The sequence below is a fragment of the Prinia subflava genome, chromosome Z (assembly GCF_021018805.1).
Source record: "Prinia subflava isolate CZ2003 ecotype Zambia chromosome Z, Cam_Psub_1.2, whole genome shotgun sequence".
NCBI classification, from domain to species: domain Eukaryota; kingdom Metazoa; phylum Chordata; class Aves; order Passeriformes; family Cisticolidae; genus Prinia; species Prinia subflava.
In genome coordinates, this window is record NC_086283.1 from 101,663,823 (window position 1) to 101,683,509 (window position 19,687).

General features: G+C 42.7%; 1 protein-coding gene across 1 annotated transcript in view; it reads right to left on the reverse strand.

The window, feature by feature from the left end:
• Positions 1-1,113: 1,113 nt before the first annotated feature.
• Positions 1,114-19,687, reverse strand: part of SKOR2 (SKI family transcriptional corepressor 2) — a 24,253-nt gene continuing 5,679 nt past the window's right edge. Inside the window, exons 4-7 of the mRNA XM_063423010.1 lie at positions 13,973-14,038; positions 13,482-13,580; positions 9,547-9,614; positions 1,114-1,176 (exon numbers count right to left, since the gene is read on the reverse strand). Coding sequence (XP_063279080.1) covers positions 1,114-1,176; positions 9,547-9,614; positions 13,482-13,580; positions 13,973-14,038 — 296 coding nt within the window. The remainder of the gene's footprint in view (positions 1,177-9,546; positions 9,615-13,481; positions 13,581-13,972; positions 14,039-19,687) is intronic.

The window sequence follows — 19,687 nt, forward strand, 5'->3', positions numbered from 1 at the left end:
TCTCAGACGTCCCAGGCTCTCTGGAACATCTCTATTGTGTGCGTTACTGAGATGTCTGTGTAGGAGTAGCTCTTCTTTCTCTAATCCCCCTACTTCTCCTCTGGGATTTTTTCAGTGAATCCACAAGCCAGATTTTGTAACACACTAGTGGGGCTACCAGCTTTTGGCATCAGTGTCCAATCCCTAATCTTCCTGTTTTACCGGCAAAAAAACCAAGATAATGTCATTTAAATGTTAAGACTTCAGCACCCAAAACTGGAATCTCCCAGGCCACTGATGACAGAGGTGGTGTTTCTACTAAAGGAACACTTTTAATACACAGTCCTGAAGAAGGCAGTATTTGGTTTAGGAAGGCCCTGCAGGTGAGCAGCAGGATAATTTCCTTCTGTAGGACACTGAACATTTAGGTTCTTTAGGACACCCAGAAGATGCTGATGTGCTGCTTTTTCTGGAGCTAAAGGAGCTCCATTAAGGGCAGAAAAACTCCTCCCTACCTGGAGGGTGAACATTTTTTTGCACTCTGAATGCCGAGGTATTTCCCTCCTTCCACTGCAGGTGCGTTGACCTTGATGACAATTTTCAGGGTCAGGAAAAGCACATGCTGAGGCAATTGATGTCAGGGAATGGTTTGGGTTGAAAAGAACCTTAAAGACCCTCTCATCCTACCCCAGCCATGGGCAGGGTCACCTTCCACTATCCCAGGGTGTTCAAGCCCCTTCCAACCTGGCCTGGCCACTTCCAGGAATGGGGCAGCCACAGCTGCTCCAGGCAGTCTGTGCCAGGGCCTCAGAATCCTCACAAAGTAGAATTTCTTCCTAATATTTAATTTAAACCACTCTCTTTCAGTTTGAAGCCACTGCCCTTTGTCCTGTCACTGCAGGACCCGTGGGTCAGCTCCCAACACTAAACCCCACCCTGGTGAAGCCTCATAATTCGTGCCACATGTAATTTATCAGCTTTAGACTGCAGCACAACAGCTGCACAGAGAGGGCTTTGGGACCAGAACCAGCCACGTCAAACAACGAAATGATCCCCTTAATTCTTGCAATGGCTGCAAAGGAACACGGGCAGCCAGGTCAGGTGGAATGAAGTCTCTTTTTCACAAGCTCACCTTTAGCTTTTGCTGAGGTGTGCACCGAGCTTTTCTTTCCTGATCAAGCTTGCTGCATAGGGAATCTGGAATGACACAGAAACAGAGACACTGCTCAAGCCAAGGTCTGGCTGAAGAAACACCCAAGATGGAAATCCCTGTAAATGAAAGTTTTGTTTTCCTTCCTGAAAATGGGGAGAAACTGTAGGAAACAATATCTTAAATACAAAAGTCCAGCTCTTTATGAAACCATAGGGAGGTTGAAGCAGAAAGTAAATAATAAAGGTCAGAATTTAAACAACAGATATAAGCTTAAAATTCAATGTGAAAGATGCACTCTGATGCTTTGTTACCCTGACAAAGGGTAAAGCCACCTGTGAGATCATAAAAAATCAGCTGTCTGTGACAGATCAGGCAATGCACACTGATCCCTGCACAGCCAAAATACAGCAGGTTGGGAGCATGAGACTTCGTGTATTTATATCCCTGTAATTAGGAAGTTCATAATAGCTATCTCAAACTTGCACCAATCTGAAGGGAAGCCACTGAAGTGGAACAAATAATTAAAGAAAAACAGAGAACATGGGCATATTAGGGAACACAGTTATATTTAGAAACAAAGTGGGATGATGTGCCCATTGGCCACAGGGAATACATTACAGGGCTGCTCTTCTTCAGTGCTGGGCTTTTAGAATGCAACAAAACTAAATTGCTCTGAGATTTCCCCATAGCTGGGAATCCAAGTGGCTACAAATTCTTTGATGATGACTTCTGGAGGGACCACTGGAGGAATTTAGGCTGGGAGATCAAAAAATTCTGTGTCTCTGCACTCCCAGGCACTGCTGCACACCGAGCTGACCTGCTTCTGCTGCCAGGCACTCTAGAATATGCTCACAAATAATGTCAAATATGTTACTGCAAGCTGACAATTATGTCAGCTGAAGTCAGGATCAAGGCCTTAACTTGCACAAACAGCAGAAGGAACAGATGGGCAAATAGAGAGTTCAAGCAAGCTTTCCCACACACCCAGACACATGAATTTGCAACCACTGACCCCACATGTTCGTGCAAAAAACGTGTGAGGTAAGTGGATACAGATGCAAATTCCTAAAATGCCTCTTTTGGTTTTAAATACATCATGCCCACAGAAGATGTTCATGTGAATTGTGCCCAGCATGCCTCTGGACTGGGGTAGAGCATCGTGCCTGCAAAGACATTGAGATTTATCCATCCCTGCCTACCTTAGTAAGGAAAAGAGGAGGGAAGGGTCAGGATGAGAGGAAAGAGAGGGGCTTTTGAAGCTCAAGAGCTAACCCTTCCACTTATTGGGAAAGAAAGTCAATCTGACTGAAAGCAGCAGCACCAGGAAGGAGCAGCGTCTGTGGCTGAATGAAAGCAGAAGCTTTTCCCAGGGACACACTGCTTCCCCCCTACACAGCCCTGGAAAAAGGGAAACATGTGTGCATGAGCCACTGATGACCAGAAAAGATCAAAATTCCAGGTGTTTTGTCTGACTACTCTTATGATCCCTTCCCTTGACAGAAGATAATAGGTATCAGGAAGCTTGTGGCCAGATGCCCCCCACAAAACAGAGCTGTCCCCTCCACCACGTCCCCAAACACTGCTGCCCTCAGGACACGGTGCTGGCAAAATCTGCACAGCTCCCTTCCCAAGCTGCAGCAGAGAGGGGGGTGCAGAGAAGCTGCTTCCCTGATCACCTGTGGCCGTGGTTTGGATGCAAAAGGGAGCCACAAACAAACTGCACGAAAGAAACCAGCACATTCCAGCTGGGAGCTGTGGTGCCTCACCAGCTGAGTCCTGCCTCTCTGCCACTCACGAAGGCCAACTTGGGTTTGCATGGCCACAAATTATATAGGACATCTCCCAAGCTGTACTGACCTAGATAATACAACGGGGTACATTCCGTCAGAAATTAACTGTTCTGAATCCACTTCCCCGCTATATTTGGCACACTGGCGTCTTTCTAATGTGTGTTGTTCCACCTGATCTCCTGGTAAGGGATGACAGTGGGAGAGGTGGGTGTTCAACAGGGAAATGACTACTTTCTCCATGAGTTAAATCACCCACAGTGTCATCTTCTATTTCTGTTGTGATCAGAGCATTCGGTAACTCCGATGCTGGAATGGAATTTAGGGCTCTTCATGGCAAAATATTCTCTCTCCGTGCATCCATGGGGGCTCTGTGATGAGGGCAGGATCAGTACTCAAAAGGGCTCTGAAATGCAAAGGGTGGCCCTTCCCAAAGGGTTTACAGAAATAACAAAAATGAAGGCAGTTTGGCTTCAAGCAGCAAAAAATCAGTTTCTCAAGACCCGGTCTGCATTAGTAGGAGATACAGTGAGAGCAGATCTGAAGGAAAATTCAGTGTGGACACTGAGTCCTTTTTCCTACAGGCTGACTCCAGTCTAATCCTGGTGCCCATTAGGAACTGGAGCACAGTCCTGTGTGTATTCCTGGAACACATCCCCATTTATTCCACCTGGAAGAAACCCAGTCAGCAAGCCCAGAGCCTGCTCCATGACTGGAACCAAAGCACAGATAATGGATAGGACTGGGATATCTTTTCTGAAGTTCCTGTCTGATCCCTGTTATACACAGATATCAAAGAAGATTCAGCACACCATCCTCTTTCAGAGGCTTCACCTCTGCATCCCATCTCTGGTGAGGTACACAATGATCTGCCTTCTGTTGCCTAGAAAAAATATTTTGCACTCATGCAGCAGCAGTGTGGCTTGTGGCTCCCTGTACATCCACACACATTTTTGATTAGAATTTCTGCAGATTCCAAAGGAAAGGAAGCTTTCTGCTTAAATTCCTACAAGGCATCCATTTTTTAACATCCGAATTTACTGGAGAAATAGGCACAGCTCCATCCTATCAACCCAAGTCATATCCACATATGTTGTCAAGACACAAGTTTTGCTCACCTATCCTGAAAAAAAAAAAAAAGAAAGAAACAAAAAAAGAAGCTGACAGCAGGGAATAAAATTCTGGTGAAAACAGATCACTTTCCTGTGCACAGTCAGGGATGAGCCTTTTGAGGACACAGGACACAGTGTTCCAGAAATGTTGTTTTACCTGTCATTATGTGTGTGCCTGCGAGCAGGCACTTGAGCACAAGATGCCACTCAAGAAACCCGAGAGCCATTCTGCTGAAAAACTTTGTATTCTCGTCAAGGCCAATCATTTGAGCTGCACCACTTCAGGCCGAGCACAGAAATCACAAATGGCACTGAAGCACTGCCATTTCCCACCTCCTGTTTTTGAGAATGGAGACAGGCACACGCAGAGTGAGATCTCCACACACACAAACGTGGGTGCTTCTTGTTTGGATAATGAATACACTGGTTATACAAAAGCACCAGCTTTGTGTAAATAATGTAAACTAGGAATAAAAACTGCTCGTGCCCTTCTGAATTACAGAGTGACCCAGAGGAAGAGGCTCTCATGCCTCTGAAGATTCACCAACATTAACCACATGGTAGAATTTTTTTTTCTTCTTTTAAACATTCCCTGTCAATCTTGAAGCATCAGGGTGAAACATGATGCAGAGATGGAAATCAGTTTTGCAGAGAGATAGTTTCTGATTTATTTTATTGCCTGGCTCTGAAGAACAGAGTTGATTTAAAGGAGCACTGAGAGCAGAAAGCCATAAAACACAGAGGAGTTCCAGATAGATCTGGTTCTGAGCTCAGAACATTATTATCAGCCCAGAGCGAGGCTGGTAAGGAGGAAGTCAGTTCAGAAGAGCATAACCTAATTAAAATATCCCAAACAAAACCAAACCATCATTTTTCACCTAATCTGGAAAGACAAATGCCTGCCTGAGTGTTTCACATTTCCAACACACCTCAAAAACCTGTCACCTTTTACCCCAAAGTAAAATTAGTGGGATTGATCATCACTAGATGATCTAAGCCACAATGGCTGATGAACACCACCTGAGCTTTTCCTGGTGGGGACAGGTCACCACTGCCGTCAACACTCCCTGAGAACCCACAAACTACTTGTAAGGCAGCTCTGAGAAAAAATTAAGAAAAGCTCCTCAATTTGCAGGAGGCTGAAATTTCCTGCTTGGTGTTCTTCCCTGTGGCCATGTTTGAGAGGAGCTCACAAAAACGTTAAAGGATGAAAATCATCATGCTGGCAATGCTGCTTCTGATCTTTTTCTTTCACCAGGCAGCTAGGAGGAAAGTTCATGCTTTTAAAACTTGTTCCACTGACACAGTTGCTCAGAAGACAATATCAGACAGATGCAGAGTCTCAGGTCTGGCAGGAGGTGACTTGATACTTGCTTATGGTGCTGGGCTGTCCCAGCAGATGAGTTCCAGTGTCACTGACAGAAGCCAAGAACTCTAAAGGCAGGTGAGCTCTTCTAAGGCTGTACCATGTGTGCCTGTCAGGATTCCCCCACCCTGCTGGGCAGCAGTTCCTCCTCACTGGCCCTTTCTGGACAACTCAGTAACAAAAGCCAGTTGATCCTCAGAATCTCAGAATTTTTTAGTTTCAAAAAGATCTCTGAGATCGTTGAGTCCAACCATTTCCCCAGCATTAACCCATGTCCCCAGGTGCCATGTCCACACAGCCTTTAAACCCCGCCAGGGATGAGGACTCCACCTCTGCCCTAAGCATCTGACCTCAGTGCTTGACAGTGAAGAATTTTTTTCCTAATATCCAGTTTAAACCTGCCCTGGCACAACAGGATCCACGTGCAAAATTTATATTTTTATATATGATCACCACATACACGTCCTGTACTCAGCCAATTTGGGACACGGCACTTTGCAAGGGCAGGAAGAGGAAAATGCATTCAGGGGTCTAAGACCCATTTTCTTTAAAAATAGGATGATTGGTTGTTTCTTAGCATTCAGCCAAGAACCTGGCACAAACAGGTTGCAATACTTCCTGGTAGCTGCGTCAGACACTCTGAAAACTCTGAAAACTGAAACACAGGAAGTTCCATCTGGACATCAGGAAGAAATTCTTTTCTGGAATGGTCTGCATGGAGAGGTTGTGGAGCCTTCCTCACTGGAGGTGTTCAAAACCTGCCTGGAAAACTGTTCTGAGCAATGTGCTCTGGGGGACTCTATTCAAGCAGGGAGGCTGGACTAGATGACCTCCAGCGGCCACTCAGCCTTATTTATTCTTTGATTCTCATCAAAACTAATGGATACACAACATCCCTCTGCCCCAGCAACCTACCAAGCCAGGCTGCCTGCAAAGAACCCAACATCCACCAGTGAAGATGTAGGAGAACAGCACCCACGCCGTTTTCCCAGTGACATGAGCCTCACTCCCGGCTTACAGAAAGCCATGAAGTATCATTAGTTTTTTATTATTATTCTTCAATTGCGGCGCGGGCAGAGCAGCAGCAGTAGCAGCGATGGGGCCATGGATTAAAGCCCGGCTTTAAGCGAGGTTTAAGCGCGGATTTACCGCTGCAGTGGCGGCCGGCGGGCGGCAGAGGGCACCCGCGGGCCGCGCTGCGACGGACCGCTCCCAAAACGGGGAAGAATCTCCCCAAAAATAACGGGACAAAAATCGTCACGGCCAGAAACAACACTGCCCACACACAGGGCACAAGCGCCACGTCAGGCTGCAGTGGGTGTTTGTGCTGGAAAGTTTTCAAATGCAATCATATTCGGTTGATTTTTTTCGTGATTGCGTTCAGCTTGTATTCCGGACGTTTCCGAAACAGCAAGCACGCTGGGTCAATTTATTTTAAAACCTGATTACTCAGTTCAGGGTGAGTAAACGATCGTTTTGGCAAAACCTGCCTCTGGTACCCACAGTTGCAGGGGATCAGGGAATCACAGAATCGTTTAGGTTGGAAAATCCCTCCAAGAAATTCAAATCCAACCATTTCCTCTGCACTGCTCTACCCACACAAACCCACGACCCCAAGTGTGACATCCACACAGCTCTTAAATCTTCCCAGGGATATTCAGGAAGGACTATTTTAAGTTGTATATCTTTAGTAGTGAGAAGAGCCAAAACTCCCCCTGACTCTAGACACCTATATTGTTTGTAAAATAATTTTTAAAAGCAGTTAGGACAAGTTCTGTGGCTAGTTACATCAATAAATTTTGAGTTTAGTACTACAAAGGCACACACCTATGAAGGTCTAAGTAAAACTATGATTTCAGTATGTATCACATGCTTCAGCTTTTCTCTTTGTACTTCTTTTTCAACAAGAAAATTAGGTTAAAGCCCTGTTAAAGTAGTAGTGCAGCATCTCAGGTACAAAAAAAAAGCCTAACTGCCCCAGTTTAAAACAACAACAGCAGTTAAACAAAAAAATCAAAAGCAGCTATGCTTTTTGTGTATTCTGCATCAATTCATCCGTGCAATAACCCCGGAAGGCCAAAGTAGTTCCATCATTACCACATTCAGTTCATTAATCTTAATTCTAGATATAAACATACAAGACATATTCCCAGAAATGAATTAAAGCAACTGCTGGGATTATCACCTCAAAAGTGCTGACTCCATTTCAGTTATCAGCCAAGACATCTCTGAATACTTCTGCACCCATCTTAAGCAAGCACAGTTGTTATTTGCAGCAGTCTCAGTTTTTCATACAAACATCTTTGTATCAAGTCTCACCGATCACAACCTGCCCCACAAATATGAGCATGGAAACTTACTGGTGATTTGACAATGTTTCTATAAGTAATAATTAAACTCAGGCATCTGTAGTGAGTGAAGATCACATTTAATGTGCTTCACCAACAGCTCAGGACCAACAGTCCTGAGCTGTTGGTGAAGCACATTAAATGTTGAAATTATTCTCTGTAAGTACATTGAGACATCTCTGTTTAACGATTACATGACTCTTAGTCTGTCCATGGAATACGTCAGTAAGTGAAAAGGGTGTGAATTACTTGATCATATTTCTTTTCCTGCCCAAGAAATTCAGAGAAACCATCACAGCTGGCTTGCTGGGGTTCTGGGATATCCAGTTCCAGAAACAACTCCACGACTGGACTACAAGGTAAAAGGCAGAGGTGATCCATTCCTTCCCTGAGTGTCAGAGTTAGTTAGCTCCAAGTTCAGCTGACACAAGAGATAAAGGCTGGGCCCATAAACTTTGTGCTTAGAAATGCTTTGCAGCAGGAAATCCCACTGGTCACCTGCCTCCAGTCCAAAGCACCAGGGAAAGTGCTTTTCAGAATGGCATCCTAATTAGGATTTTCTGCGACAACAAAATTCACAGGTCAAGTCAAACTTCCTGCCTGGCATCGGGACACAAAGGGGAACACAGCAACAGCTGGGCACATTAAAGGAAAAGAGAGCAGACCAGCTGCAAAAAAACACCCAGAGATGCTCTGGACTTGTGTTTCCTCCACAAACAACCTCTTTCAAACACCCTCCATCTCTCATTGAAATCTCTGCAGTCAGCAGGAACGGGGCCTGTGGATGTTCGGCAGCTCTAAAAATAAGGCCAGTCCTAAACGCTTCCAAACATCAGAGCTCAAGTTTGACAGTCCTGGCCTTCAGCTTTACTTTTATGTCCTAACCCATCAGTTAGAAAATGACAGTACCAGGAGGCTGGGCAATGCCTTCTCTGCACCAGGGCCCCGTGACAAGCAGAAGGAAAATTTAAACAGGGGAGCACAGGGCTGATTCAGGGAAGTGGGGATATTTGCCAAACTTGCCTCAAAAACAGAACCCTGTTGAGCAATGTCAGATTGATCACAAAAAGCACCAGCAAAGCAAGAATTAGCTGACAGCCTCACCATGCCCTGCTCTTGAAACCACACTAAGCACTGTATGGATGTGGAAAAGCTTCCCGTGCTCCAGCCCCTTTGCTTGCACCGGATTAAGAACGTCAACTTTTCAAAACAACACAGCTGAATGTGATGATCTAGAGCTGCACCAGCACACAGAAAAATCCCTCTTGGTTTTAAAATAACAAGCAAGAGACCCAACAGAAACGTGTGCCTGCACTGAACGGTGTTTTTGGCAACTTGATCCTTTACTGCTGAGTTAAGCACTTCTTCTAGTGTCTGAAATGAGAAAAAGACACATCCTAAGGTTTATTTTCTGGAGAGAAGCAGGGATTGAGCAGATTCCCTGCTGAGGGCTGAAATGCACCTCTTGGCAACTCACACGAGGTAAAAACATTTAACTGCTTAAGGTTTACTGATTCCCTCCTCCACACTCCTCTCCGCAGAATCACCTCTCCGTGTAGAGTCAACACATTTTGTTTAGCTGAAACATGAAGACCCATCTGGTTACTGTAGGAAAGTAAATCTCCAGGTAATTAGGCTCCAAACCAGCTGAGAACTGTGTGTTTACCTCTTGCTAAATATAAGGCAGTAGGAGCTCGGTAATGGTGCATCTGCATGGCTCACAAAGGAAAGATTTGAGGTGTGCGCTTAAAAAACACGAAGCAGCAGCTCAAGACATTTTTGTCAGAGAAAGTAAACTTACAATTTGTAGCTGCTGCACCATTTCTTCTCTGTACGCCAGTTCCCGCTTCATCTGATCTTGAAAATTATCTGTAGGAGAGAGCAAAAAAAAAAAAAAATGCAGGTTCAATAATGAAAACAGAGACCACACGGCAGAACTGACATAAATCAAGCTGAATCAAACCCAGTCGCTACTGAGGAACCACAAAGCATTACAAAAGTCCTTCACTCAATTAAAACATATGACTAACAAATATGTATCTAATAGGAAACACCACTGACAACAGAAAAAAATGTAGAAAAAATAGATTTCACTACTTCCCCCATCAGAAAATGTAGGATGCTAAGATTGTGTTGCTGGCATTTATTCCCAGCTATTTTCCTCTGCAGTCATTAGTCAAACTTTTGCAAAGAAGAGAAGAGCAGAAACTGCTCTTCTTTGCTTTGGCATAAATCTGTTGACATCAACAGCGATGTCCAGCGTGTGAGAGGAGAAAGTGTTCAAGGATGCAGGGTTTGATTTGTGGTTTGTAGCATTGTGCTGACGGCTTTGAACGCAACCAACGTGGAATTTGGAAGTGAAAAAGTCTTTGAAAGAGAGATCCTGGGCAGCTGGGTTACAGCACAGGCCGGCCTTCCTGCTCCAGTAGATGCTCCTTCCCTGATTTTCCTCCTAAATAACCATTTCTTTTGGTTTTGAACCAAAAGCTTAATTTGTTAGAAGATTAACTGATGCTCTGTGTTCCATAACATTCCTGTTGATGGGTGGGGAAAAGAAACATAAACAAAACTATTGATGAGAACCAATAACTTGAAGAGCTGCCTGATGGAGGTCAGGGTGCAAGGAGGGGCTATTAAATGGAAGAGGAGAGAAAACCCACCCCAGCCACTATTATTTTGAGTCAAGTAACCAGCCTGTCCTGGATGAAAGAACAAGGGGGCAGAGCTCTGTCCCCCTCTCAAAGAAGAACTCTGTCCTCTCTGAATGATGAGCTGAAGTTGTAGTTTAAAAGAAAAGGAGGCAGGAAAAGAGCAATGAAACAGGGAAAGAGTGAGGAATTTTGGCAAGCTGAAGCACTCAGGGGTGCAGCACAACCACGTTGAAAAGGATATGGTGGCATTATCTCAACAAAGTTCTTCAGATTTCCAGTAAATTCCCACAGAACTTTTAAGCCTATTCCCTCTACTCCAACTTGATCAGAAAAACGAGCCAACAGAAACAAAGCAGCTTTACAATTCCTCTTTTTCTAGCCCCTCCAAAAAATCATGCAGTACAAGAAGGTAATTGCCTCCTGTCCTGGTCACTGAAGGCTGATATTTACAACTGAGGTCCTCCAGCTTCACTCTGAGTAGGCTTTAAGGAGAAATTTTCCTTTTTTCCCTCAACACTTTCTTGCCAGCTGCATCTTCATGACGGAAAATGTCCAAGCTCACTGTGGAAATGGGGTGTTAATGGTGGGGACAGCGATTTTTTTTCCGGCGGCGTTTATCCGAGCCCAAATGCTCACAGACAAAGCCATAAGCAGTACCCAGGAGAAAAGATATGAATATTTAAATAGCTTTCTTAACACAAAATTAAATACTGTAAGTACCCAGACTGCATCTCCGCCATTTTATTGCCACATTGTTTAAAATGCAGACGGACAGAACGGGGAGCAGCCGACACGGAGGGTAAAAACCAGAGCAGGGCTCCACTGTCACCATGCAGAGATGCCTGTATTTTTATCAAATAGGACAGCAAAAACTTTGACTTTCTTCATGTGGTCTGATCTTTTTTTTCTTTTTTTTTTTTAAATTTCTTTTTAAATTCAAGGCATCTCTGCAAAGGCAAAGGAAAATTTCACCTGCAGCTTTCAAGCACAACAGCAATGTGAAAAATACAGCAGAAGACAAGGTCTTGCTGTTTTATAAATTATCACAGTCTGTGTTTCAAGCAGGTAGAAGGAGCCACAGAGAGGACTGCAGCACAGCACTGCTAAGAGAGCTCGCAAATAAGCTCAGTTCTCATTTAACAGAGATTTAAATGAGAGGAGAACTCTGAAACCAAACACTGTTTACTGCACAGCCCTGTTGTGTGTTGATGCTATGGAGGCATAACACCCCAAAAAAGATCAGTTCCAAGTGGAGGACCCAAAAAAGGTGACTCTAAAGTTAACTGCAGGTAACCTGACAGAAACATTTTCCAGAGAGAAATAGTGTTGCCTTCCACATCTCGCATCTTGCCTCCCAGCTGAAACAGGGATGAGTTTTCAATACGATTTTAATTTTACCTCAACTTTACTCTAGCTGGGTCTCCAACACTTCTCTCCCTGGCTCCTCCCTGCCCAAGACACCAATACCATTTTAATACCCAACCTAAAGCAACAGCCCTGCCCAGCAACAAGAGCCCCCCTCTCTTGTGCTAGAACATGCACTGCACTAGAGGACAAAACGCCCTTAACATGGATTTACACTAATTTGCTTCACAAAGACCCTTTTTTCTTGTTTTATTGCATGCAGAGGAGGGGTGGGTTTTTTTGGTAAATCTAAATCTGTAAATAGGCTTTACGGTCACTTGTAGGTATGGTTTATAGCACATTATCTGTTTTCTATTTTAATCCTGGAGAAAATTGACCACTACTTTGTGGTACATTGAAACCACATATTTTTCAAGCCAGCATACAGCAGTCACCACTTCCTTGGTTGGCCGTACTTGTTCTTTTCTTTTATTTGAATTGTATTTCATGTGGTTTAATTGCAGTGTTTATTTACATGGCAAAGACAGAGCATTAATTTTACTGTAGAAGAACAAAAGGATGAATAAGAGACTTGAATGGCTAAAGTCCAAGATGCCATTTCACCAATACCACACAGCAGCATTTTGATCTCCACAAGTTATTTGAAAATTACCTCACTCCCAAACCCAAGTAATGACTGGATTTATTCTGAAGGATGAGGTTATGCTCCTTTCATTAATATCTGTATCATGTCAAGTTACTCTTCTTTATTTATGGAGCTGTCTACATGTTTCAATATTCGGGCTAAAGATGGAGTCATTCCCAGAGTCCTCACACTTCCTTGCTTCCCTGAACTCACCTATGATGCTACAGAAAGGGGACAAGCCTGTTTTCTTTAAACAATAGGAAAATGCTGTCTGTGTTCCCACCTTTTCCAGTGGGATCTTCCTGATTGAGATGGGATTTCTCCGGGAAGAATCTTTCTGCCATTACTCCGGAGTCATTTCAGAGATCCCAGCCAAGGCTCTTTTTCCACATTCCTGTAGGACCAGCCCAACCTTCTGGCAGCTTCACAAAAGCCCTGATAAGTGCCCATTTTGTTTTACTTGAGATGTGCCCTGCACATTCCATAGCCCTGGGCAGCAGCACTCTGCCTCGGCAGCCGTGGTGAAAGGACCATCTCCAATGGCCTCTCTCAATGGGAAAAATCCAAACAGGAATTTCTACTCCTTAAAGAGGCCTGATCAGTTCTCCAGCATCAGCTGGATCCTCCTGAAAACGAGTATTAAGAACCTCCTTAAAACAAGTATTAAGTATCTTGCCTTCAAAAGCCACTGAGGCTTTGGCCAAGACACCAACCTCACCATACCCCATGAGGGCCTGGATGCGTTTCTGTCTGCTCACTGTATTCAGTGCTATCAAAAATAGTAGAATGCACACCAAAAAAACCATCCAGCTTTGTATTTTCCCTACAAAAGGCCTGCCTGGGCAGCTGCAAAGCCAAAGCAGAAGTGTCAGCGTAGATTCACTGAATGTTTTGGGTTGGAAGGGACCTGAAAAATCTCCTCATTCCATCTGGGGACACCTCCCACTATCCTAACTTGCTCCGAGCCCTGCCCCTACCTGGCCTCAGCAGAACTAAGCCCAAGATCATGGCAGCAAAATGAGAGAAGCTCTCTCATTTTATCAACCTGGCATACACAACACACACAACACCAAAACCACAGATTTTGTGTCTTACTGAAGACTGGGAAAGTCGCGTTTCCTTTCAACACCTGGAATTCCTGTTCCAGCCTCCTCCGTAGGTCGATCTGCTCGAACAGAACCTTCTGGAGTTCCTCTAACAAAGAGAAAAAGTGGTCTTGATAATCTGTATAAATAATTCTTGAAAGAACAGTTGCAGAGCAATTCATTACTCTAAGACAAAATATTTTAGCGCTTATTAAAAAAAAAAGCCAACAGTGTTGCATAGACCTACCATAGATTTTGTGCAGAAAGCCATGAATATAAATCAATGTAATATATTATTTTAAAGTATTATATTACAGTGTCATGTATTGATTGATATATATGCATTAATCTCAATTATATCCACCCAAAGGTCCATATATTATTCATATGTTACTTGACAAGCTTAAAATATGGTGCAGAACAAAAGTGCCCCCTATTATCCTCATATTCTATTAAAACAAAGAGCAGTTTTATAATGTAAGAGGCCTTTATTTATTTTACCTTTCCCCATATTTTCCACATCCTTCTTCAGAGAATGAGGTGAATTGGTTTCTTGTGTGTGTTCTCCTTAAAAAAGAGAAAGAAAAAAAGTTATTGATTTACTGATGGTGCTTTTTGTCAGTGTTGTCCTTACTAGGCATCTGCCTCAGAGAATCTGGAGAGGGAAAAAAAGGGGCAAAAATAAAAAGAAAGAGTAAGATCGAGCTTTATCTACAAATTTCTGGGTGCACAGCACAAATATTCGTGAATTCATATTTCCTCTACTTCAGTGAAGTATCTACCTACAGCATGGCCTCTTGCAGACAATAGCTGATGTCTCCTTGACACTCTTCTTGCTGAGCTGATTCCTCCTCTGCCTCTAACCCCTCTTGAAGATACCCTTATCAGAGAACAACTGGGAGCAGGCAGAGAAAAGGGAAGACCTTTCTCTACAGTCTCATCTCTTCTCCTCTCAACAGGAAGCCCGTGCTCTCCATCTGAGCAGGACCCTGTTCCCAAATCCACAGGAAAAATGCCTTTTTGCCTTCAGCTTTATCATCTTCCAGAGCTCCATGGCACGGGTGTGCTGCAACTGGATATAATTTATATCCAGCAGAGATAAAATTGACATTAGTGGTATTTGCATCTGAAGGATACAGCTCTGGGGTCAGCCAGTTGAAGGGCTCCTGTCTTTGGTTGCTCACATCAACTTTTAATCATATTATAGCACAGAATTTTCCGTGTAACAGAGTTTGGCTATTTCCAGGAACATGCATGCTACTTCCTTCAGCCTTTTTTTTTTTTTTTTTTGTCTGCAAATTGAATTAAGTTTTTAAAGAATCACAAGTTGGGAAGTTCATCTGAATGCCAGTTTGACTTAAAAACTGAACCTTCTGACAAAAACGTTACTTTCATTATCCTCTGTAACTGCACAATTTTTCCTTCTTCCATGGCTTCTATGAATTGCTTCTATAAAAGCTATAAAAAACTTTTTTAAAAAGAATGAAATACCACTTTAGCTGAAATTGAAGGGAGGTTTTCTATTATTTACAGCTGAAGCAGAAATGGGCTCTCAATAATTAAAAAAATATTTGGTAAATAACCAATTATTGAACTAATTGGATTAATTATTGTTTTAGTCTAGCCAGTAAATACACAAAATTAACTCTGCTGATAAGTAATCACAAGATATATAAATATAAATATATTCATGTCTTTATGTAGTTGGAAGAGAGGATCATGGAAAAAATATCTTGGGTTTTGAGATTTCATTTGGTTTCGCTTTTTTTTTTTTTTAATAAAAAGCCATAGCACTGAATAGGTCATCAGACAACATGCAACAGTTATTTTAAAAATTATTGTGTCATCATAAAACGCTAATTTTAAAGTTGAATTGGAAAGTCTTGTAATGGATGCAGTCAGAAATCTTTTTGCAAAACATTTGTTTCTGTTTTTAAAAATCGATGCAATCCTATATCCAGTAAACCTTGAAGTTATAGTGTATGAAACCTATCCAATAGATCTGCATTTTAGCATCTCCTCTCTCTTCATTCCTTAAAAAGAAGCCGAAAAGCAACCACTCATTCAGGCACATACATTTACACGACTCCTATTGGTGCCAGCAACTCCATTTTAAAAACTTGTTTATGTAGTGTGGCCATTTATAAAAAAATCCTTTTTGTGGGATATTTGGTGAAAGTAAAGTATTTTCTGCAGGTAAGTTGTCTCACCACAGTAGAAGATACAGCAGGCTTAAAAATACATATATCACCTCTTGGGCATTGATTTGAGGAGTTTCCACAATGTAAAATAGGTTTGTTGGTTTGGGTTTTTTTTAGCTAGCATAATACTTTTTTAAAACTGGACAGCCAGCAAAACAAACTATTTTTTGACATAAATTAGGGTACACCAAATCAAAAGGAAGGAATTTAAGTTTAGGGAGGGCGAATTTGTTGAATTACGAATACTAGCGTATTCCCAATCCATCGAGACGCCCTTTTCTGTGTGTTTTGTGTGTAATTTTGAGGGATAGCGGGCTCACAGACAGAAGGCAGCTGGATTTTTCAATCCAGAAGGGAAAGGGGAAGAGGCTGGAGTATGCTGGTGATACAGCTCTTTCTCACTTGCTCGGTTGAGCTCCCAGGGCCGTGCGGTTTGAGGCTGCTGACTCGCCGGGACAGAAAGAGCTGCATCAAAATGAAGATAAGGGCATGGAGCATGAAGAATAACTTCCCCAGCATCTGCAGCCTCCCTGCTAAGCTGCTGAAAAGGCCTATTAGAAAATCCTCCATGCTTGCACCTGAAATAAGTAAAGAATGGGAGTGGAAAAATGGAGGTATTTACAGGCCAAAGACGGGATGTATGGTTTTAAAGAATAATTGAACTTCTAGACTGCTTTCTGATGTTAGGGGAAAAAAAAAATAGTCTCGACATTATTATTGTTAACAGCAGCAATAATCAGATGGGTTTCACCTTTCCTGTCCCTCTGAAAATGATAATCAAGAGCCTGCTCTTCTCCATTTTTCCATACTTCCCAGAGGCCTCATCACGCGTTGTGTACTGTTCCACCTTAATTGAAAGGGAGGAGGTATTGAATATTTAACCAGCTTCCCTTCTCTTAAATGTTAATTAAAAGCTAAATAGGTGTTTAAAAACAAACAAACAGAAAGCCCAAAGAATTTTAATCAGTCTAAGAAAAAATCACTTCCCCTCCTAATAGCTCCACCATAACTCTCCTGGGCCTTGTCTGCACACAAACTTGCAGCGTTTAGAGCATCAGGACTGAAAGCTCTGCCACCCCTCTGTATGGACACGGAGATTTCCTTCAGGAAAGGCTATTTCAGTTTGTTCAGAAAAATCAAACTGTGCCTCCCTTGCCTCTTGGGTAGGGGGAAAGAGGGTGAAATATTTGCAGGCCTCTTAAACTGCCTCAGCGAAAGCTTTGGGTGTCTCCGTTCTTCCCCACGAGCTCGGGTGCACAGACGTCGTTTTCCTGGAATAAAGCTACAAATGGCTTTCTTAACCTGGACTGTGAACTCCCATCCATGAAGGACACCTCAGAATTGCTCAGAAATTGCAGCTGTGAAAAAAAGAGGTCCCAGGGTTGGATGCTGACACAACCTCAACTCTCGTGGTGCCGCCATTTTATAAGCTCTACGCCCACTGAAGCGCTTAAGATTTGAATTTTTAACATCTGAAATTTTAACATTTCTGAACCTATCCTCCTCAAAAGAAATGCACTTTCCCCTCACTGTAAAAAACAAAACAAAACAAAAAAACCAAGCCAGACATAGCCACGTTGCCCCTTCACGCTCTGCCACTTCCTGCAATCCTTTACTGGTAAGCTCTCAGAAGGCTTTCTGAAAAGCAGCTAAAAAATTTCCACGCTGTCCCAGACAACTCAGCTACCTCAATGTGCTGATTTTTCCAGCACAGATCACGGATGGTCTGGGAATATAATTCCATTCTCCTGGCTCTACGCCCCGAGCCTGGTCCCCAACTTGTGCCCTCCACAACCCTGACCACGGCTGAGGTTTCAGACCACATCAGGCAGAACCATCTCCTCTTTCTCTATGTCCACCTCATCCCTGTTATTCCTTGACATCCACTGTGTTTTGCAGAGCCCACCACGTCTGCCAAAAGCTCTGCACCTCACCCCTGACACTGTGAAGCCCACGGCACTCCTGGTCCATCATAGCTTAAACACCCACTAGTATCTTCAGCTGGAGAGAAGCGCCGTCTGCAGACACAAAGACCACAGCAAAAAGTTGCTGGTGTCTTCTGGATATAAATATATATGGATATATACATTTATAGCCATTTAAAAAATATATAGGCAGATGTGAACCAGCAGACTTTCAGCGCTCCAGAGGCTCTTTCTGCATCTGAAATTAATGACTTGCTCAAAGACATGCAGAGTTCTTGCGTATGTCCTGAAGAAATTCTAAACTTACTGAAAATATTCATGCATCCTGCATATTCATGCCACTTTTTGGGGGGAATAATCAATAGGGTATTCAGGACTTGGCAAAATATGCCTACTTTAGGAAACTCAATAAGCCTTTTTTAAAGGGTTTTTGTGTAGCAGGGCCGATAAATGTGTTAAAAAATCTGGAGTTTCAAATGGCAGTTTGCCCCCAAAAGTGATTTAAATTTAAAACAAACTAGTTCTTTTTTTATGCCCAGATAAATCTTCATTTGTAACATCCATTTAAAGTTTTAAACACTAACATCTGATTAAAAAACATCCGCATTGAAGTACTAACAGATAGAGAAGAAAAAGAGTTTCGGTATTTCAAACGAAAACACTCAAAAAGCTACGTGTGACCAACCTAAAATACTGAAATGTTTAAAAAAAGATAAGGAATCTCTTGTCTCTTGGTCTGAACCTTATTCATACATCAGAGAACTATTACAAAATGTTATTTTAGAAGCACAAAAGCTAGTAAATTTCAAATTCTTGGTTTCAAATGGACGGTAATATGCTCACCAGATTCCAAAAGATGAGGCTTTAAAAAAATGAGCAAAATGCACCTAATATTAAGAAAATTGCAAAAACCAAAGAAATTCAACAACAATCTGCCTTTTTTTTTAATAATTAAAAGAGAGTTCAGGTGGTCCTTAGTAATAGCAGATGAGAAATAACAGAAATAAGAGAAATAAGGATGCATGCCTACAGTCTGTCTGCAGATTTATCTGTCGTGCAGATGCATTTATACAGAATCTTATCTATTAATATGCAGTGCTGGATCTCATGTCTGAAACTTCTTCTTGTCAACTTCTACCTTCTTTGGGTTATTTTTGCAAGCACCTTCCATATTAAAATTTAAAGTCATTTAACTTCTGTATCCAGTGCTTTCAACTTATCCCAGTTAAGACTACAGAACTGTCCAGTCTACTGTGTAATAAAAGCTGGGCTCTTTTCAACCTCTATAAAGTATTTTAAATCTACAGCTATTGCAGTGTTTGCAGAGTTGCCCTGAAAATCTGTTTAAGAGTAAATAAAGGAAACCGGGCTCACTATTTCCAACCTGAATTTTCCTGAAACTGCCCAACAAAGCGTCTTTTACAGACCAAAACCCAAAAATCGGAGAAATTGCAGCAAGATTTGAGAAGTTGTTATTAACTCCCAGATTTTAGGGCTCCTCTTTCTCATGAAAAGAGATGGATGATTAGGTTGGTTGAGGAACAGCTTGTGCTTCTCTTTAAGAAACACTTAAGCCTTGCAATGTTCTCCTACCCTTCAACTCCCACCGATGAAGGAGGGTCGGGGTGGCAAACCCAAGGAAAATAGACCAGTTACATAAGTTAGTCACAGTTACTTCTCCAAACTGCCGTGGGATTTTGAACAATTTCGAGCTCTTTCCAAGCCCTGCCTGGCAGGGAAGGAAGGGAGACTTTCACTGGCAGTTTTCTGGCCATGCAGGACGAACCCGTGGGATCCTCAAGCCCGTATCTATTTCAGCCTTGGAAAGAACTCTGTGAATCTGTGAGTTCATTGACACACCGAGACCAGGGAGCCAACACTTGCACTCAGAAACAACCCTTCCTGGCACAGAAAAACCCTGCTTTTGTTTTAAGACTCTCTTTAGTAGGTTTTATATAAAAACACAAGTCCGTCTCACATCGAGAGGAATTCCCAGGACTATTTCATCTTCCTTAACCTTATTAGGAAGGCAAGGCTTTAAGCAAATCACAAACCCATGAAGTTATGTTAGGGAAATTGGAGAGCCTGGA